At 40.3% G+C, this 22566-nt stretch overlaps 1 protein-coding gene across 2 annotated transcripts in view; it reads right to left on the bottom strand.

Annotated features, from left to right (window-relative positions):
* Nucleotides 1-1057: 1057 nt before the first annotated feature.
* Prkaa1 (protein kinase AMP-activated catalytic subunit alpha 1) overlaps nt 1058-22566 on the bottom strand; it is a 38180-nt gene continuing 16671 nt past the window's right edge. For both annotated transcript variants that reach the window (XM_027401368.2, XM_027401369.2), the window contains exons 2-9: nt 19647-19788; nt 17787-17880; nt 13800-13944; nt 12635-12722; nt 9123-9347; nt 6741-7227; nt 6504-6630; nt 1058-4321 (exon numbers count right to left, since the gene is read on the bottom strand). In XM_027401368.2, coding sequence (XP_027257169.1) covers nt 4077-4321; nt 6504-6630; nt 6741-7227; nt 9123-9347; nt 12635-12722; nt 13800-13944; nt 17787-17880; nt 19647-19788 — 1553 coding nt within the window. In that variant the 3' untranslated portion in view covers nt 1058-4076. The remainder of the gene's footprint in view (nt 4322-6503; nt 6631-6740; nt 7228-9122; nt 9348-12634; nt 12723-13799; nt 13945-17786; nt 17881-19646; nt 19789-22566) is intronic.

Here is a 22566-nt window from a genome sequence, read left to right as displayed (position 1 = left end):
ATTACATTCATTAACATTTTAAGAGTTGTAAAGTAAGCCAGTATTTTCAAAATAACCAATACATGACTGTGGTAGCCAGCCTCTAAGATGGGCTTCAGGGTTTCCTACCCCTGGTATTCACACACAATGCTCTGCCCATGATGTGTCAGAATCGCTCTGTGTCTTCACTCTCATTAATTGTAACAGACACTGTGGTGGAGGCAATGTCCCTCCTGGATTAAGGTTTATATGGTCACATTCACTGTCACCCTGAAACACCGACTATCCACAGTGCCCATACTTACATTTCTTGTACTGTAGTGCATATGTGTGTATCTTCATAAATCCCTAACAAGACAGATGGAGCAGGATTTGTATCTTGGAGTCTTGGTCACCTTTGTCATGAATGGTTCACAGTGGCCATATTCGTGAATAGTGTTTGAGGCTCTGTTCCTTTTCTAAGTCTCTTAGGGTGGCTTAATGCTGATGCCCTCTACTCCATTAGAGGCTTAGCAATGTCTTCCAAGTCACTAAACATCCTCTCAATATTTGGTACTATTTATTGGCATTTACAACCACCAGAAGTTTATTCATTCATAATAAATAGGACAGTTCAATAGATGTTGTTTCACATGACAGTTTCTTGTGCAAATTTTCAGAGAATGCCTAGAAAAATGAGTTCTCCAAAAGAGCATTACATGTTGTTCATAACATTCTTTAATGTGGCTTTGCTGTTTTAAATATTTAGAAAGCCAGAAATCTAGCAAAAGCCCCAAGAGCTTTTCTAGATTTAATAGTAAACAGTATTGGAGCAATGATGGAACTCTGTACAGTGTTTGTGACTAGTGTGTGACAGCTGCTTCAACTTTTCTGTTTGCATCTTAATATTTTGTTTAGATGGTTGATTTCTAGATGAAACCTAAACAAATTTATGAGAGACCAAAATCAGCGTTTGGGGTACTAAAATATAATCAAGCAGCATTTTATATTTCAGTACATGAAAGAGCCCAGATACTCAGCCATGAATAAGTGAACTGCCAACTCCCAAACCTAGATTAATCAAGAAAGACAGAAGAGATGAAAAATGAATTTTTTTCTTTATTATGCCAGCTTTCTAAATCAAGGTACTCTGGGCAATCATACATAACCCACAAAGATTGACCCCACCCTACAACCAACTTCACAGTTAGGTTGTGTGTGGAATCTCATTCATCTTGTCAGGGTCCACAATGATCAGGTGGAGGTTAAGGAGAAGAAAGAAAGATTTAGACATGTTTTTCTTTCATTCCCAAGATGCCACTTGGAACACAGATCTTACACACCCAACCACATTAGCTCATCTGTGAATGGCATCAAAAGTCCAAAGGACGGTGCAAGGAAGGGAGAGAATTTATATAAAATTATCTAAAACTCCAAAACACTACAAAAGCATCTTAAGAAAAAATATAATCAAAGTAAAAGCAATGGTGTTTATTTCAATGAAATTATTTTAAATTAGATATATTAAGCTCCCACGTGTCCCAACTTGGTAGAAAAGTTCCTTTCATGAGAAATCAATTTTAATGGCAAAATTTTTACATATCAGCAAAATCTGTTATTTTAAAACTATGTATACAGTACTTTTCTGGCAAAAACTTATACAGCTTTCAGTTATCAAGACAAAGTAAAAATATGGTTGCATAAAATCACAAAAAAATATAAACTGCTGAAAAGATAATAAAAAAAGATTAAAAATCATTTGCATTGACTCCCCTTACATTTTCAATATAAGAATTTGCAAACTACATTCACAATACATTTGTGAAAATTCTGTTGCAAGCTTGACATACTTAACTGAAAGTTATCATTTCAGATATCCTAGCTTGAAAAAATTGACTGCAATAGTCTGCATTTATCATACTATTTATACAAGTGCAATATTTAAATATCTTCAAAATAAAACTCGGTAACTAAAAGGAATCACAGAATAACTTATAAAAGAAGCAAAGTTTACAAAATTAACAATTTTTAGAAGGTCCTATTTAATTGGTTCCTCCTTTTGTGCCCCTTCCCCTTCCACACAGTTTATAGAGATATTACTTAGTTCTATTTACAAAGCTGGAACTTTAAAAAAAACACACTCTTCCTTTCTTCACATCAGGAACACAATGCTGCATTTGGACATCATAAGTAATATCAGTAAACCCCAAACAGAGGACACACACACACACACACACACACACACACACACACACACACACACACACTCGCCCACACAAACACACTCGGTATAAATACAGTTCGGAACTCATTTAAATGGAGGATCCATTACTTTATACAGCATCCAAATTGGAGTTGAATAAAACAAGCCCTGAACAAAAGAATCATAATCTTTGTTTGGAATTCAGTGCATAAACCAAGCTATCATGACCTCCAAATTCATTCCCTTCTGGTTACGTAAGTGCTCAACACATTGGGGGGTGAGGGGGATTAAAATAAATATAGTGAAAAAAATATCTCTCCTGCAAAGGGAAAATGATTAATGTTTAAAGAAAATGTATTTTTGCATTGCTGGGATCAAACCCAGGATGCTGGGTGCATCCTAGACAAACACCACCACTGAGCTAGAGCCTCATACCCAATTTCTTAAACTTCAATAGAAGCCAAATGTGGACAATAAGACATTATTTGCTCATAAAACACCAAGCTTCATCTTCCCTGACTTTAAATCTTCATTTACAACTCAAATGCTGTGCTGTCACTGAAAGAGGAGAGGCATAGAAATCAGAGATCTAAGAAAGATATTACTTCTATAGCCACTAATTTTTTAAAAGTAAAACCTGAAATAAACTTGACCATTTTAAGAACTGATCCCTTCTCCACCTTTTCAGAATATTATTTACCTGATTAAAGAGATAGAGCTGAAATGAGACTGTAAATATAAACGGGATTCTGGACAGTTAAGAGATAAATATGGAAGGCCATTCACTGTCTGGAAATTACTCGTTTTATAATGCATTCAAGAGTTTCTTAAAGGACAATATTATTTTTAGGAGATGCTTAAGTATTTAGGACTGAGTATGTGTTTCTTAACATCTCAGTGGTTCAGAACAAAAGCATACATACATTCAAACATATATGCATATCTGTTTTTGTACATATGTGCATCTAGAGAGCAAATGCAGCCAAATAGGAGTTGTTGGAACTAAGTAGTAGACATACATGCGATCACTGTATTTTTTTTTTAAATGTCCAGAATAAAATCAGGGGTCAAAAATCCAATCCACGTATTCAAAGCTTATAAAAAATGTCCTTTCTATGCACTGAATCAATATTAAAAATATACAATCAAATGACATTCAACAGTGGCTGGCATGACAGCCAGAAGAATCCATGACAGTGAAAAAACATGATTCAGTACAGTATGAGCAACTCCACTCTTGGATCCAAAGCAGCACTTCATATACAAATCAAAGGGGGAAATTGTAGAAGTAAACTTAGGGCTCAGGGTTTCTGAATACATAAATTCTATGGATTTGGGGGCTTACAAGCTAAAGAAAAGATTTAAATTGAGTCTGTATCTGGTATGACTTACCACACAAAACAGCATTTTAATGTTGTGGAAATCGTTCACAATGTTACCAGAAATGGAAATAGTAGCTATTTAAGAAGCTAAGGAGCCCAGAAAACAGCATCACTTAAGAAGGTCTATGGGGAATTCTAGGCAAATAATTAATTCATGAAGCAAATATAAAACACATCAACATATGTGAAGGCTTTTATGGTAAATTTATGGCCTACAAAGCCCTGTTACACCAAATTAAAATGGTCAAAAATCAAGTGAGACCTACAATCCATTCTGTATATATTTTGCTGTATATATCTATTGAATAAGGGACAACAGAATGGTCCCAATTCATTTCCGCACATTAGGCTTTTATCATTTTCCAATCCCTGTGCAAACTGCATTCCAAAGGCCAATCCTTAGATATATGCATATATATATGTATATATATATACACACATATATATATATGTAAAACTTGATAAGTGGAAGTGTTTGGCTATAATTTATTATGCATGCTTATTGCATCAAAGAAATAAGCAAAGTTTTAGGTTTACTGTGCAAGAATTTTAATTAGATTTGCACACATTTCAAAAAATTCTATTGTGTGACTTCCTGGTCTTGGAGCTAAGTCAACCGGAGAAGAGTCGAGTGAGGTCACAGATGAGGTAAGAGAAACTTCTGACGGCTTTCCTTGAGCCTCAGCATCAGAGTCACTCCTTTGGCAAGACCGATAGTTGCTGATGGATCCCGATCTCTGTGGAGTAGCCGTCCCTGATTTGGCTTCTGTTATTTCATCTGGGTGAAAAGAATTCCCACATGTTACTATTTGTCCCTTGAGAGGTCCAACAGTATGGATCAGATTCTTTAAGTGAGACTACTGACTAGCTCCCCAGAGCATGTGTAATTTAAATACATTCTCAAATGGGGGTACTGTGCCTGGATTAAGCCACTCACTCACAGTTTCTCCACACAGCATGGAGAATGCCTATGATGGATGACCAGTTCACACAGGGTACACAATCTATCACTCTTGACTTTTACACTAAGAGCCAGGAAACTAATAACCTGAGTTTTAATTTAAAAAAAAAAAAAATCCCCTACCACTAAAAGTCTTTTCTATTAAAAGCACAGAATCAATCTCTTGAAATATGGATGATATCTTGGAAATCATCTCAGCCAAGAACCATTTTACTAATATAAAACAAAGCCAGAGAAAACAATGATTTGTTCAAGGAAACAAATGAACAGAAAGGTTCGGCCATTTGGGCACTCTACCCTCCCAACTTCAGTTCAGTGCTTTTCACTCTGCAGTTTCTCCTATTTCATCTGCGAGCATAACAGAGCAACAATTGCAATAAGCAAAACCAGAAAAGCAGGGACTAGTGGTACAGGCCTTCAATCCCAGCTACTCAGGAAGCTAAAGCAGGAGGGTCATAAGTTCAAGGCCTACCTGAGCTAGAGAGTTCAAGGACAACCTGGGTAACTTGTGAGACCTTCCTTCAAAATAACAAGTAAAAAGAGGGCTGGGGCTAGAGCTTATTGAAAAGGCCTGGATTCATCTCTAGCACCACAAAAGTAACACTAAAAGTGAAATCAAAGAGAAACTAGTTGGGAACAGAATACAAGTAGAAATAGTACTAGAGCAGAAATATAGAAATAGTAAGTATTCATTCACTTGGTCAAGTCCAAGAGTTGATATAACTATGACTGCAAAATTATCTAAATACCAAGAGAAAAATAAAGCTGGCTCCCGACCTCAAACTGTACTGATGTGTGTTAGATGACAGGTACATGTTATCCAGACATCTGAGCATGGTGCACACCTGTAACCAGCACTCAGAGATGAAACAAAGAGGACTGTCCCTCCAAACCAGGCCAGCCTACATAGAAGACCCTTTCTCAAAAGTAAATAACCATTCCATCATGTTGGCCAGAATATATCACAGCTCAAGCCTTTGTCTTTCTTAAACTCTGTAGGTGCTGACTTTGAGTCTGTAAGTAGTAATTCTAAATATCCTCCCATAATACTGGTTAACTGATTTGGAAGGACAGCCATAATCTTGTATTTATTTTCTTAAAGTACTTAATAGTAAATAAAACTACAGTAACATCAACCTTTGCTTTTCAATAAAAAATTTATGTTGCCAGAATGAACAAAGCAACAGAAATATGAAAGAAAATTATCACTTTAGAATTAAGCTGTATATTTTTAAAGATTTTACAGGACAATAATCATTTTCTACCTTGGGAGAGATGGGAGTGGTGATTGAAGACAGTGTTTTGTGTATGCTAGACAAGAACTTCACTACTGAACTAAATTCCTAGCCCCGGGATGATGAACTGTAAAAGAACAATGTACTACATGGAACAAGAATAACAGGATTCACAGTTGTCGGTGTCATGGAGCACAGAAGTCACATTTACTATTACTTCCCAGGAAAAAGCCAGGAAGTTTCATTAGACACAAAGGTTGAAGATGGAGAGGGCAGTGGGGGAGGATGATTAAAAACAAAGTATCTGTATGAAAGTATCATACTGGAGGCTAGGGAGATGACTTGGTAGATAAAGAGCCTGCCGCACTGCATAAGGACCTCAATTCCAATCCTCGGCACCTATGTAAAAGCCAGGCCAGGAGGTGCACATCTATAACCCCAACACTGAAGGCTGGAAATGAGAGGATCCCTGGGGCTTGCAGGCCAGTAAGTCTAGCCTAAGGGGCAACCTCCTGTTTGGAAAGAGGCCTTATCTCAAAAGTAAGATGGAGAGTGATGGAGAAGGCAGCTGACATTGACCTCTGCTGCCCTCACCCCATGTACACATGGGTGGGTGAGGAAAAGGGGGAGGGGGAGGGAGGGAGGGAGGAACTTACTACTTTTCATGCTTAGTTTTAATTCAAAACAAAAGAAAAGAAAAAACTATAAACCAAATTAGTTAAACAGGTATACCATATTACCTCTATGGGTTTTTGTGTACATACCATCAATACTACGGAAATCCAGTAAGTAAGTCCGACTATCCACTTGGTATAGCTGTAGACTCATTTTGGAAAATGTGCTTGTCACGGGGTTCTTCCTTCGTACACGCAAATAATAGGGGTTTACAACCTAGCATATGATATGGACAAAAACAAAGGCACATCCAATCAATTCTTCTACAAAAGACTTTTTGTCTGCAGGTTTCCCAAATGTGTTAGGTAGAATGCTTGCCTTCTTACCTTCCATTCATAATCCAATTGCTTGATTGCTCTACAAACTTCTGCCATAATATCATTTGGCCGACTTTGACTTCTAATTCCCAAATGCCACTTTGCTTTCCGCACACCTTGGTGTTTGGATTTCTGTGGGTTTAATTCATCAAGGGTGTGCCGTGCCCTTGGTGTTTCAGCAACCAAGAATGGTACCCTTTCAGGATGTGGCCGAGTTAAATGGTGGTCGTCTAGGAAAGAATCAGGTGGGCTTGTTGCCAAGTAGAAATCTTTGGCTTCGTTCATTATCCTCCTGTTATCAATTATGAGGTGGTAGGCAACTGCCAATGGGTCCTGGTGGTTTCTATTGTAAAGGCAGCTGAGAACCTCCTCCTCCGAACATTCAAACTTTTCACACACTTCTTTTAAGGCTTCATCATCAATCATGGTTGAACTGTATGATGGATCCTCCGGAAAGAGATATTTTGGAAGGTCCTGTTTAAACCATTCATGTTCCCTAAGAGGAAACAGCAGTGTGAGGGGAAGAATTTTGAGTAAAACCAAGAATAAAAACAATAACTTTCAAGAGTTTAAGAAATGAATTAATTTAATTTCTACCCACACTATATTACTACCATTTTTTTTTTAACTTTTTCTTCTTCTAGCTCATACTTCACTGAGTATGTTGAGAAAAATGTTGTAGCCTGCTGCTAGGGGTTTTTTTGGGGGGGAGAGGCGGCGGGGGGGGGGGGGGCTCGGCATTAATACAGGGTTTCTCTGTATAACCCTGACTGTCCTGAAACTCACTCAATAGACCAAGCTGGCCTCAAACTCACAGAGATCCACCTGCCTCTGCCTCCCGAGTGCTGAGATTAAAGGCATGCAGCACCACTGCCCGGCCCTGGCACTAATTTTTAAGGATTGCTGCAGCCAAATGAAAAGGTATGTCTACCCAAATGACAATGACAAAGTACAGATTTTTTTCCAGCTCAGAAAGAAACTATGTTGTGTAGCTTCACTGTATTCTCTTGTTTATACTGCCTCATGTTACATGAAAAAAAAAAAAAAAAAAACTTCTTACTGTATAATTAGTTTCAGGCTAAGCAATTCATACACATAAAATTTATCCTCATCCTCATGACCCAATTCTGTATGACTCAAAAGGCTATTCTCTGAATGATTCCCTATTATATCATTTAACTGCACATATAAATGGATATTGAACCATATCAAGAACTATGCTAAAACTTAAAAAACAAAAATGAAAATGAAAACAACACCAAAACACAGAAGAAAATACCCCAAAGAATAATGGTTATTGTCTAAGAAACTGACCAAAAGTATTATTTTATTCTCTTGTTTTTGTTTTGTTTTGTTTTGTTTTGTAATTTTAAGGGCATTTGTTTGTTTCCAAATGGAGACTGGTCTTGAGACAGAATCTCACCATGTAGACCAGGCTGGAATCAAACTCACTGCCATCCTCCTTCAGCTTCCCAAGTACTGGAATTATGGCTGTGTGCCACCATGCGTAGCATTTCTATCAGATTTTAATTATGAAAAAAATACCTAAAACATGCAAATCTACTTCTCACTTGGATATTTTACAACATCAATTTAATAGAACCAGTTTCCCTTCCCATCTGGGAGCTAAAGCCATGCCCTGCCACTTGGGATCTCCTTTTCAGCAGGCAGGGTCTCTCTATATAGCCCTGGCTGTCTTGAACAAACTCTGTAGACCAGGCTGGCCTTGAACTCACAGAGTTCCAACTGCCTCTACTTCCCGAGTACTGGGATTAAAGGTGTATGTCACCACTGCCTAGCTTCAGCAGGACTTTTAGCATGAGGGGTAAGTGGAAAGGAATAAAGCTTAAATTCACATGTTAGTCTCTTCCCGCTCTTCCTGGTTACCCCAAGGCTTTCTTATTTATTAACTCCTACAGGCATACAGTTTTCCTTCCTTCATTTCTTTCTTTCTTTTTCCCTCCCTCCCTCCCTCCCTCCCTCCCTCCCTCCCTCCCTCCCTTCCTTCTCTTCCTTCCTTCTATCCTTCCTTCCTTCCTTCCTTCCTCCAGTACCAGAAAAATGTACAGTCTAGCCATCAGAATCTCAAAGAATTAAGGAGAACAAAAAGGGAGGGGGATAAGACAACATTGATGGCAGAACAAAGACTCCATTAGGTACTCTGAGTGTTCATGAGAAATGGCTCACCTCAACTTGAGAAACGTATATCTGCCACCATCAGTTCCGCCTTACGTAAACTATGAGGTTCAACCACACACAATGCAACATTATCTATAAAACTCAATTTCCTATGACTCAAAGTGTACTGCTAGAAAAAAAATACGTCATTAATAAAATGAAATTTTATCTTGAGACTCAAAGAGGTAGAAAAGTACACTGGTTTAAAGTTACCTGATGTCTTTTATTGTGGCCCTCTTCATGGGATCTACCTGCAGCATATGCTTCAAAAGGCTGATCACAGAGGGATTTAAATACTGAGGGGTATAGAAAATCCCATCGCATATCTTCTTAAAAAGAGTTGGCACGTGGTCATCATCAAAGGGGAGGGTTCCACATAACAAGGCATAGAGAATGACCCCACTGCTCCAGATATCCACCTCAGGGCCTGCATACAATCTGAATAGGGAAGGCAGCTGCATTAATCACAACAGCCGAATGCACTACTCAACATTCTTCAAATACAAGTATTTTATGAAGAATAAATACAAGAAAATCATTTTCAAAGAAATGAGTGATCAGAATATGGTATTTATAGCAACTGCTGCACATCATACATAAAGATGTTAATGTTACCAGTATTGCCTTTTACAAGTTATGGTGTTTTGTCAATATTGAGCCATGGGTAAAATTGTTTTACTGCCTTACTATGACCCTTAAAGGGTCCTATCAATAAAACCCAATAAGGCTCATGATCAATGTTGAATTTGAGCCATGGAGATAAGATACTTTTTTAAAATAAATTTTATTCCATGTGCGCATGTGTGTGTGCACACGCGCGCATGCGGTAAAATGTGTATGTGCCATGTGTATATCTGTGCACACCCACAGTGAGTGTGGAGGTGAATGACAAGTTGTGGAGTCAGTTCTCTCCTTCGACCTTTAAGTAAGTTTCAGGGATCAAACTCTGGTCATCACACTTGGCAGGAAGCGCTTTCCCAGCTGAGTCATCTCACTGGACCAAGATTCAATTCTGTAGTGCCTGACTCTGAACCCATTTCACCCATTTCTCCTAAAACCCTCACATCAAAATTCAAGAGCTTGAGGCTGTAGAGCAAGCCAAAGTAAGTGGAATTCACAGAGTACTTTAAACTTCTCCTTGAAGCACTCTGGAGATAAGTATCTCCCCACACACACACACAACTTTTTTATTTAAATGCAATCTTATTTTACATATCAATCCCAGTTCCCTCTCCCTCCCACCCTCCCTCTTGCCCCTCCACCTCCCCATCCCACCCGCCATCCACTCCCAGAGAGGGTGAAGCCTTCCAATCAGAAGGGTCAAAGTCTGTCACATCATTTGGGGCAGGACCGAGGCCCCTCTCCCCTGTATCTAGGCTGAACAAGGTATCCCTCCAAAGGGAATGGGCTCCAAAAGCCAGTTCATTCACTTCCAGCGGCCCCATTGTAAGGAGCCTTGTAACCAGGCAGGCAAAGGCCTGGCTGGAGATTAGCACAGAGGCTACAACCAGGCAGGCAAAGGCTTGGCTGAAGAAAGATTAAAGGAAAGGGAGTATAGGCCCACTACGCAGCCCAGCCGCTGTAGATAAGAGTGAAAATGTGTGAAGTGTGGCAAAGTGTGATTAGCACAATTTAGCGAATTATTTAAGGCCCAGCTCAGAACTAGGAATTTTAGAGTGTACCACGACTCTATGTCCTGGAGCTCTCCTCCGTTAACCTAAGACAAACCAGTCCATCAAGCTGAGTGCTGCCGGTTCTGAGCCAGACTCCACACCAGGCCCTCAGGAGACTCGCTGTCCTGAATCCAGAGGAATGGAAGTCCCAGCCCTAAACCTAGGGCCACTGCAGGAGAGGTACTCCCTGCTGTGAGCCTATTGTCTGTGGTTCTTAGGATTGTTTGTTTATGCTGTGTGTTGCTTTGACATAAGTGTGAAGTAAAACTTATACTCAAGACCAACTCACTGAGTTTGTCATTCCTCCCAGGTCAAAACCTGGTAAGGGCTGGAGACACCCAAAGACTGCCCAAACCCCACAACTGACACCCACGTTTGGGGAGCTGGAGACAAGTGAGTATCTTAACTCACTGCAAAAAAGTTGAATCATGCATTCAGAGTCTGGCTTTAGGGGGAAAACATGTAAAATAAACTATTACAATATCAATAAAAACTTTTTTGAAAATAAGTGTTTCTATTCATCCAGACCTCAAAGACTGACTATGCAAACTGGACAGATTTCGCTAATAGCTCATTTTATGTATGCCTGCTCATAATGCATCACTTTTAATATAATTATATATACCACTGTATCTAGGTCTTGCATATTTTTGACTATGCAAACTGGACAGATTTCGCTAATAGCTCATTTTATGTATGCCTGCTCATAATGCATCACTTTTTATATAATTATATATACCACTGTATCTAGGTCTTGCATATTTTCATACCAAAGGAACTAAGATAGAAAACACAAATGAATTTTCTTGTTTGATTGGTTTTTTGAGACAGGGTTTCTCTGAGTAGCCCTGGCTGTCTTGGAACTTGCTCTGTAAACCAGGCTGGCCTCAAAGTCACAGATCTGCCTACCTCTGCCTTCTGAGTTCTGGGATTAAACACGTGTGCCACCACCACCCAGCCAAGATCAGCATTCTTATGTTGCAGTATCTAGCAGATCCAGAGCAAGACTGAATGCAAGTGAATCTGACTTTCTCCCTCTCTCCCTTTCCCCACCTCGCTTTTTCCTGATACAGGGTCTACGTGTATATGGTCCCACCTCAAAACATGTGCAATGCTCACTACATCCAGCCCGTCTGCCTGACTTCCAATTCTGGAGGACCACCTTCTTTAATTCAATTTCCTAAGACACTTTCTTTCCTCATAAAATATGAAGCTACTACACAGATGCCATCTATTTGAATAATTATGAAACTTTACATTACATTATACTTGTAACTCTGTTTTGCTTTCTGCCTGGGTGTTTTGTTTGTTTTGTTTTTCTTGGATATCAACGAATAATCTCAACCTCTAGAATTACAAGCATGAACCTCTTATAATGCTCATTTTTTATTTTTTGTCAGGTTAGCCATTTCTCTCGAGAAAGTTGTTTGCTAGTCAGGTTTTCAGCAACTTACCTATCTACCTTTACAACTGACTTGCTTTAAATTCTTCCACCAAAGGAAAAAATTAAAGTACTTCATCCTAACTACTTTAACATGACTTGCAAACCAACATTTTTGTCTATAAATGGATTTGCTAATTTATCCACTTACATTTTTTATAAAATTTATTTTTATTTGTGTGTGTGTGTGTGTGTGTGTGTGTGTGTGTGTGTGTGTGTGTGTGTGTGTGTGTGTGTGTGTATGTGTGTGTGTCTGTCTGTCTGTCTGTCTGTCTGTCTGTTTGTGGTGTATACACACATGCATGCACCTGCTTGCAGAAACCAAAAGCGTGCTTTGGGTCTCCTGGAGGTAAGTTACAGCCAGTTGTAAGCCACCCAAAATATGGGTGCTGAGACCCAAACTCCAGTCCTCTAGAAGAGCAGTAAGTGCTCTTAACCACAGAGCCACCTCTCCTGTTCCTTGTATATTATTCTTAGAATGCAAAATTTGCAAGTGAGAAAATATTTCTCTCTTCCTTCATTAGTATTAAATGTGACAATATAGACTAATAAAATCTAAAAAGAAATAAGTACTACAAATACATAAAAAGTATCATACTATCAAACACTACCTTCCTGAAATTACTTCCGGTGCAGCGTAATTGGGTGAGCCACAGCTTGTTCTTAAAAATTCACCATCTGACATCATGTTTGAAAGACCTGAAAAGACAAACAACGGCCACTCAAGGTTCCCCATGGACAAAACTGAAAGTCCATTTTACAACAAAGCCAAGTTTATGATAACAAGATTAGCCACCATTTATTTTTTCTTTGCTTCAATGTGATCACAGACTTTACCTCCTAAATGTTCTACCCTTATACAAAAATGCACAATTCGTTTCTATAACTAGAGTTTAATGAGTATGTATTAAACTAGTGATGGCTTTGTTTACTAGAATAAATGTGAAATGCTTAACTTTCAAGATAGATATTGGTAGGCAAAATAATCTCAGAGAGATAGAAAGATTTCTACCAGTCCTGCTCTGTTCTATAAAAACAAAACCCAAGCCCAGAATGGTCACCGGAACCTATAATCTCTGTATTTTATTCTCTTTTCTTTCATGAAAGAGGGCCTTACTATGTAGCCTCCATCTCTGGGATACAGGGTTCGAGGCATGTGTGACCATATCTGAAATTCAATTTTAAAGCATTTAAATATTTAAAAGTTTTCTTTCTAGATTTCAATTTTTTCAATAATTCCACCCCACTTACTTTCCATTTTCTCCATACCTGACCAAAAGAATATATTAGATATAAAGTCACTTTGTTTCAAATCTCTAATGTTGACAATTTGAAAGATTTACTATCACAAAACTGAATTTTATGGCTGGCAAGATGGCTCAGCAGACAAAGGTGCTTCCCACCAAACCTGACAGCCTGAGTTTAGTCTGTGAGACCCCCATGGTGGAAGAACAGAAACAACCCCCAAAGATGTCCTCTGCCATTTGTATATGATTCTGGGTACATGTAAACATGCATGTGTGGGAGTGCTGCGTGTGCCCAAGTGTGCACACATGTGTGTGTGTGGGGGGGGGAGGTTTGTGTGTGCTCAGGCATGCGACTGCATGTGTACATGTTCACAAAATAATTAAATCTCTTTATACTCAGTTTTGAAGAGAGGAACTCAGTGTTTTTCCCTTTTGCATGCTCATTTACAAGATGGGATTCTCAGCATAACCCACAGACACAACTGAAGGCGGCTACGTATACTCCTGGAATAGGTCAAAATGTCCTTACCGAAATCAGCTATCTTTGCATTCATGTGTGCATCAAGCAGGACGTTTTCAGGTTTCAGGTCCCTGTGGACCACCATGTGCCTGTGACAATAATCCACACCAGAAAGGATCTGCTGGAACAGACGTCGACTTTCCTTTTCATCCAACTAGGAAAAGTAGAGCAGTATCTTAAGCTATGTACTATATTAAGTAATACAAGTTTCAATGGAAACTTATAATTCTCCAGCCTATAAACTGCCAAAGCATGAAACCTTCCAAGTGAATGTCACCCATGAGGTACTTTTGAAATGGGGAAGAAATGCAGGCAAACACTAAACTGACTGGAACACTAAACTGAAATGCCAGGAGGTTACGGGGACCCAGATCAGCAGCTCAACTTTCTGATGCTATCACCTGCACAGACTGCACTAAAAAAACCTGTCGTCTTCTGTAGTTCATGGGCTAGGACTAGTAGTTTCAACATCTACCTGAAACTAGGCATGCTGTTGGCTCTAAGTTAGTGATGTTTAATCCTTTATTCTTTTAATAAATATTTATTGAACACTTTCAATATGCTATACAGGTTAGACATTCATGATACAGAAATGAATGAAAGGAAAGCCCTATTCTAGTTGACAAAAATTCAACAGTTAAAAAAAACAAAAACACATCAGTGTAACAGTGGAGAGAAAAAGGTCAGAGTGACACAGAACATGCTCCAATGGACAGATGCAAACCCATGGTCAAACCGACAGTCCTAGTCAGACTCGGTCAATCGCCAAACAAAACAAAAAGTCATGCAAGCAAGAAAGAGGCCTGTAGGAAGGAAGGGGAGTGACAGGAGTGGGAGAGAGAAGCGATCATAGGAGTGAGAATAAACAGAATGCACACTCACATGGATGAAACTGCCCAAGAATGAAAGGAAAGGAAAAGAATACAGAAAGTGCTGTTGGGATGGGGTTACTACTTAAAGCACTGTAAATTAAATACAAAGTAACCATAGACTGTGTTCTGAAATTTAAGGTATTTTTAAGGGTGTGTGTGTGTGTGTGTGTGTGTGTGTGTGTGTGTGTGTGTGTACAGAGGCCAGAACTGTAAGGACACTGGAGCCTCTGGATCTAGAGTCAAGAGACAGTCGTGAGTCACCAACATGGGTGTTAAGAACCAAACTCCAGACCTCTGAGAGAACAGCACACCCTCATGACTGCTGAGCCATCTCTTCAGGCCCAAGATGCTTTTATCTAAACAAAACAAAACCCTTAATTCTTTTTCCTTTTGTGTGTTTAAAAAAATCTTACACTACAATTAAAATGTTTAAATATAATCTTTTTAAAATAATCTTCAAAAATCTTCCCTATATTTTCTGATGTATGCTCATCAAGTAATAACCACTACTGGTTTACATCTGCTCCAGGACAGTGCATTTAATAAATAAGCCACAGATCCCCTAGGCAAGGACTCTCATATGCAATCCTCTGGCAGGTCATGAGTGGGCATCCTAAATCCAGAATTCTACACCTTCAATGCATGGATAATGTGGGGACAAAGATAAACCATTTCTTGGGATGCAAAATTAAAATAGCTACTGAAGTGTAAGACATCCTTCCTCAAGAAAAATATGTTAATGTTTTTGCAATCTAATGCCTTCATTTGTTTCAGTAGATGTTTATAAAAAAAATGTATGAAAGAGGATGAGAAGAATTAACTAATAATATAAGAGGTAAAATAAGTAGAAAGACTACAAAATGAAAAGTATTATACTTAGAGAAATACAGTACAAAGAATAGCAGAGACTAAAGGAAGATGAACAGAGCCATGCTCATTTCAGCTGATGAGATCACATGGAGTATGTGGTAACAGTACTAGATGTTATCAGCAATGCACAGGGCCCATAAAACAAAAAGACCGAGAGGCAGCAGCCCTCAAGAGAAGTGCTTGAACAACAGATGAAGACAGACTGAGCACAAAGAGAGAAGCAAAACCAAGGTCTAGAGAAAGAAATCACCACAGCAGGAACAGGGCAATGTAGGGAAGATGCCCACTAAGTGACAATTGGCACACTAACAGAAGAGACTTGACCCCTACTCCCAGCTCAGTTCCAACAGCTAAACTACTACTGTCAACAAAATAGAAAATATCCAATCGAATGAAGAAGAAAAATACTTATGATTGTTAGCAAATGATTTACCCTACCCAAAATAACAACTCAACTTATGGGAAAAGCCACCAACCAATAAGTCTCACATGTCTATGAGCTTGGCATTTGGAACTTCATTCTGACATTTACATGGACAGTCAAGAATCACCAAATCTGAGGAAGAGTTATGAAAAACAGGAAAAAGGGGGGTGGGGAGGATAAGCAGGACCGAGAACAGAACAGTGCAGAAATCTAAAGACAATTAAAACCAAAATGTGTTTCTCAACCAGGTAAGGGGAAGTCAAACAAGCAGGCTGTCTAAAAATTTCAGAAAATAAGGCAGATATCTGAAATACAGAAACAGGACAGCTGAAAATTCAGCATTTAAAACATAAAACTAACAAACAACCCATAATGTAGTGCAAAATGACTGGAAATGACAAGCAGAAGAAAAAAGATAAAGAAGGCAGTGGTTATTTTAGGAAGAATTCCTCTAGGGGGCAGGAGTGGGGCTTTGAAGGATGAGAAAGGGAATGCTTTAAGTAGAAATTAACCGTGTTGAGAAATAAGTAAAGATTAAATTGGTTAGTAAGTTATTATTCTGATTAAAGAGAAACACTATGTAAAGCAAATGAATGGATAACGCACATAACTTTAGACTGAGAGCAGGCCAAGTTCTTTTCTCAGTGCCAGGTGTGGGTCTTTTAGAAGGTATAAATCCCATAACCTAAGGCCGGGTATGGGCAGGAGACAGTGCTCAGTATTCATATCTATAACTTAAATGTCTCCACAGTCCTTCCAACACCAAAGTCTTTGACTCTAACACCTAAGCCCTCCATGAAGCCTGTTCTTACTGTTCCAAGTACATCAGAGTCCAGACCAAAGAGCAGATGCAACTTAAATATGGCCAGGTTAACAACAAGTCCTACTACATCTTTGGTATTTAATAATATATATATATTTTAAGGGATACTTATAAAGTTTAAGATGCATATTAAAAAGTTTGTTTTTGTTGTTTTGTTTTTTGTTTTTTGTTTTGGTTTTTCAAGACAGGGTTTCTCTGTGTAGCTTTGGAGCCTATCCTAGCACTCGCTCTGGAGACCAGGCTGGCCTCAAACTCACAGAGATCCCCTTGCCTCCCGAGTACTGGGATAAAAGGCCTGCTCCACCAATGCCTGGCTGCATATTAAAAAGTTTTGTATAGTGAACCATTATACAGGGGGGACCTGAGCATCATAGATTGTTGGTATCAAACTTCAGAATATATTAAGGAATGTTTGCCTGAGTGCTTCATTAGTGCTTTTAGTAGGAAGTCAACTGTATTATTATGGTTTTTTACTGAAATAAAAATACCTTTTCTTTTGGAAAAAAAAAAAAAAGGTTTGTTTTGGCTAGGCGCACTTTTAATCCCAGCATTCATAGGCTGAGCATGCCTTTAATCCCAGCACTCGGGAGGCAGAAGCAGGGAGGTCTCCTTGCATCAAAAGCTAGTCTGATCTACAGATTGAGTTCCAGGCCAGCTAAGATGACATAGTAAGAGCCTGTCTCAAAAAAAGGAAAAAGGTTTGTATACCCAAAAACATAAATCTGAAGAGTATACATTTTAGGGATTTAGGTGAACTCTTATCACTAATAAGTCATGTGACCTTGAACAAATATATAACTTATTATCTATGTCTGTATAAGTGGGCTCAGGGGCCCATCAATGAGGTCCTTCTTTCTACCTCTAAGCAGCCTATAAGTTTAAGCAAATATGACTAAGGGAACTGGCTACTAAACAGACCTCTGAAAATTGCTTTCTGACATTTTGATGCAAATAAGGGATACAGGGGAGTTACAAAATATGTACAGGATTAAATGAGAATGGCTTACCCTTCCATTTTTACAGATATAATCAAATAGCTCTCCTCCTGAGACATATTCCATCACCATGAAAATATCAGATGGTGTACTGATGACCTGGTACCTGGTGAGAGAAAACATTTATCTACTAATATTAAAACGTGTATTCATCCATTCAATAGTCACTAAGCACCTATAATACACCGGGTACTGTGCTAGAAGCTACAAGACTGTGGGGAACAAAGCCAGTGTCCTGTTTCTGTGCTGCTCTTGATCCTGGGGCCAGGAAGCAGACAGTAAATAAGCATTAATTATGTAGTGCAGAGCATGCAATGGAGAAAAGGAAGCAAAATCTCTTCTGTACAGAGTTCTCCAGGAAGGCCAGAGCACAACCTAGCAGAGCCGGAAGGAAGGAAGGAAGGAAGGAAGGAAGGAAGGAAGGAAGGAAGGAAGGAAGGAGGGAAGGAAGGAAGGAGCAGACTACATTCCCCGGGAGGAAGGGGAGCCAGGCAGAGGGAAGAGCAAGGGGCAAGGGGCAAGGGGCAAGGGGCAAGGGGCAAGGGGCAAGGGGCAAGGGCAAGGGGCAAGGGCAAGGGCAAGGGCAAGGGGCAAGGGCAAGGGCAAGGGCAAGCAAGGGCAAGGGGCAAGGGGCAAGGGGCAAGGGGCAAGGGGCAAGGGGCAAGGGCCCAGGACAGAGCCTGCTGGGCATGCTCATAGTAAGGCAGGAGCAAAACAAGCCAGGAGAGAACAGGATGTGGAGTCAGTCACTGGAGGCCAGAGATGTCACAGCAAGGAAGGTAGAGACTTTTGGCTTTTACTTGAAGACAAAAAGCTATGGGATGTTTTCAATGCTAGCAGTCACATGATCTGCATATTCAAAGAACAAGTGGCAGCTGTGTGAAGAACTGACTGAATGCTAAGAAGCAGCTGAGGCTCCTCCAGCAGCCCATGAGAGGGTAGGTGGTCCAGACCAATGTGATGGTAAGAAAGCACAGAGATAGACAAGCGGTCCACTCTGAAGGAAGAGATGGAGGGAAGGTATGAAGAGGAATAAATAGGACTGTTAAGATGCTCTTAAGTTTTCGACAGGGGTTAAGTGGCAATTAACCACAATGGTGAGAGGTGATAAAGAGATGAAACTTGACCAGGACATCCCAGTGGGGATATAAAGTAAGCAGTGGGCATAGGGCCCAGAGTTCAAAGCAATAAATGTACATTTAGGGACATCGGCATATATGATATTGCAAAACACTTTAATAAATGAGAGATAAAAAACAAACAATTTGAGCTGGCCAGTTCAACAGAAGTCCAAGCAGCTTTAAATTCTAGCCTACACGGTAACACATGGGTAAGAAATAAGTTACCTATAGCCTCATGGTGCCAACCTCAAAACAACAATGAGGCTCACTGCCCTCCTGCAATACTAGATTCCTCAGATTCTGGTATGTCTGTCAAGTACAAGCAGGGTAGGGAAAAAACATTTCTAGTGCAGTCTCTCACGAGCCTAATTCCCAACATGTAGAAATTTGAAATCTGGAGGTCAAGAAATCTTTGCCTCTTTTTTTCTTTTGGGTGGAACTGGAGATCAAACATAGGGCCTGGCACCTGCCACAGAGAATTTTACTATAAAATCAATGGTCGGTTCTTTACATACAAACAGAAGCACAAAGCGTTATCAGAAGGGCCTCTGTCAGACAACGGGAAGAACAAGAATAAGCGTGATATGAATTACGCTAAAACAGGAGGGCGGGCTTTGTAATTGGCAGAAAGCAACCTCCAGCCTCAGACAGCACAGGAAGTAGGCCAGGCCCGCTGTGGTTTTCCAGGTTAGGCAGCTTAACAAAGGGCAGGAGCAGATGATGGGACCAAGTGTGACAATGCTGGGCTTACAGTTTAATTATGTGAGGGTGCCGGAAAAGCTTCAAGTTCTGGATCTCCCTTCGGATCTTCCCGACCACATCAAGGCTTCGGATCTTCTGCCGGTTGAGTATCTTCACAGCGACTTTATGTCCAGTCAATTCATGTTTGCCCACTGCAGGAGGAGTAATTTTAATATGTCAGTACCAGGTTTGGCTGGTAATATACTTTGGTGTGTTATAATAGTCAGTCAAGCACTCTGAGAAAAGACTTTAGCCACCACCTCTTCTCCCCACCATTAGGACCCTGAAAGTTCAGATGTTTAAGTCGGGAGAAGCACACAAGGAACTGCTCGCTCACAGTGGTTTTGGGGAGAAGGAAAGCAGGGACAGTTATGGGGGAACTAGGAGAAATTCTTCCCTCTTCCTGGATGCCTTCAGGTACTCAAATTCTTTTAACTCACCATTCATATTTAAACTGCTGGATATACAAAATCAAACTCTATGTTTTGACACTTTCCACAGATGTTTACAAATTAATACCATCGTTAACATAATTCAATAAGGATCCAGACATGGTAGCTTATGCCTGGAATCCCAACAGTCAGACAGCAGAATCAGGTGGACTAAGAACTTAGGGCAGGCCTGGACTACAAGGTGACACTGTGTCTCACAACAACAAAAACCAATAAAAATCATATGACATAGTCATCTTCCCCTCAGAAAACTGCCCTGCAGGGCTGGGGAAGATGGCTAAGCCAGGGAGAGCTGCAAGAGCATGAGGCCCTGAATTCAAATTTCTACAACCCACGCTTAAAAAATGAGGTGAGGATGCTGAGGGAAGGGGGGAAGGCTCAGCACTGGCTGCTCTTCCAGAGGACTCAAGTTCAATTCCCAGCGCCCACATGGCAGCTCACAACTGTCATTCCAGTTCCAGAGGACCCAACACCCTCACACAGACAAGCATACAGGCAAAACACCAACTCACATAAAATAAAAAAAATAATCATTTGCTGGACGATGTTGCACAACTTCAATCCAGAGGCAGAGGTAGGTGGATACTCAAGTTTGAGACCACCCTGGTCTCCAGAATAAGTTCCAGGACAGCCAGGGCTACACAGAGAAACCCTATCTTGGAAAAAAAAAAGGGGGGGGGCACGGACACACCGGGAGACAAGATGACACTGTAGCATAATAAGCCTGTAAACTCCAACACTATGGGAAAGAGAACTGTTGGGTGGAGATGGGGTCACTGGTGCTTACTAGCTGACTATCTTCTAGCTGCAGTTTCAATAGGAGATCTTCTCTCAGGAGAAAAAGTCAGTGAACGATAAAGCAGGCCACACCATCTGGCCTGGCATTTGCACATACAACACACACATACAAAACAAAACAAAATAAACTGCCCTGTGGCACTGACATGCTTCTCCTATTATTAACAGCCCCTGTACTTTTTTTTTTTTTTAACTTTTGGCTTAATGGCATGTAGTTCCCACTCTCAAATATGAAATTTAAAAATAAGCAAGTTCAGTTTGAAGAGACGGCTTCTAGAGGGCTTGAGTTTGATTCCCAGCACCTACACGGTGGCCCATAACTCCAATTACAGGGGATCCAATAACCTCTTCTGGGCTCCTTGAGCACCAGGCGCACACACACACAGGGTGCACATCATACATGCTGATGAAACACCTATGCACAAAAAATAAATACATCATTTTACAGGGATTCTATCTTATCCAATGCTAAGCCCACCCAATCAACGGGTACAGAATAATTCAGATACGGTGTGCCCTTTCTCATGAACCTATGGGAGAATACAGACCCTATCAAAATCAGAGTGGAAACAAATAAACAAACAAAAAAAGATGACATCGTGTCTAGTTAAGAGATCTGAGCCCGGTGGTTAGTGGCACACACCTTCAATCCCAGCCTCCGGGAGGCAGAGACAGGAAGATCTCTGAGAGTTCGAGGCCAGCCTGGTCTACAAAGCAAATTCCGTGACAGCCAGGACTGTTACAGAGAAACCCTGTGTTGGGGGAAAAGAGAGTGACAGAGAGACAAAAAAGAAGATCTAAGAGTGTGCTGGCTTGTTTTCCTAGTCTTGGGAGCATTGCTGCTAGTTTCAGACCAGCAAGGGGTACAGAATGGGACACTGTCTCAAAAAGCAAACAAGCAAAGCAAGCATTATAGTGCTTGCCTGTAATGCTAGCATATGAGGAGAGAGGAGTTTAAAGTAATTTTTTGGCTACAAAGAGAGCTCAAAACCAGTTTAAGTGGCATAAGACTCTGTCCCCAAAAGAGCCCAACCCTCAACGCCCCCCACCCCATCCCCTGAAACAGGAATCCAATGCAGTAGGAAAATTAAGAAAACTCCCAAATAGAAGGAAGTTACAGGGAACAGATGATAGACAGCAGCAAATTTGGGTAAGGCAACAAGGGGGCCAAGATAGTTATTTAGAGACAAGAGAGATGCTAATTTAAGATGGAATATTAAAACCAGGCAGTGGCGGCACAAATCTTTAATCCCAGCACTCAGGAGGCAGAGGCAGGCGGATCTCTGAGTTCAAGGCCAGCCTGGTCTACATAGTGAGTTCAAGGCCATCCAGAGCTACATAGTAAGACACTGTCTCAAACACCAAGAAGAGAAAAGAAAAAGAAACAAGCTACAGTGTTGGTTTTGCAATTACTATTTGTAGTAGTTTGAATGTGCCCCAAAATCTCATAGAGAGTGGCACTATTAGGAAGTGTGGCTTTGTTGGAGGAAATATGTCACCGTGAGGGTGGGCTCTGAGGTTTCCTATGCTCAGGATTCCACCCAGTGTCTCAGTTGACTTCCTGCTGCCTGCAAGGTGTAGGACAGTCAACTACTCCTCCAGCACCATGTTTGCCTGCATGCCATCATGCTCTCTGCCATGATGATAATGGACTGAGCCTCTGCAACTGTGAACTGCCAC

This window comes from Cricetulus griseus, chromosome 2 (assembly GCF_003668045.3).
Source record: "Cricetulus griseus strain 17A/GY chromosome 2, alternate assembly CriGri-PICRH-1.0, whole genome shotgun sequence".
In the NCBI taxonomy this organism is placed as follows: Eukaryota; Metazoa; Chordata; class Mammalia; order Rodentia; family Cricetidae; genus Cricetulus; species Cricetulus griseus.
This window is presented reverse-complemented; position numbering and strand designations above follow the sequence as displayed.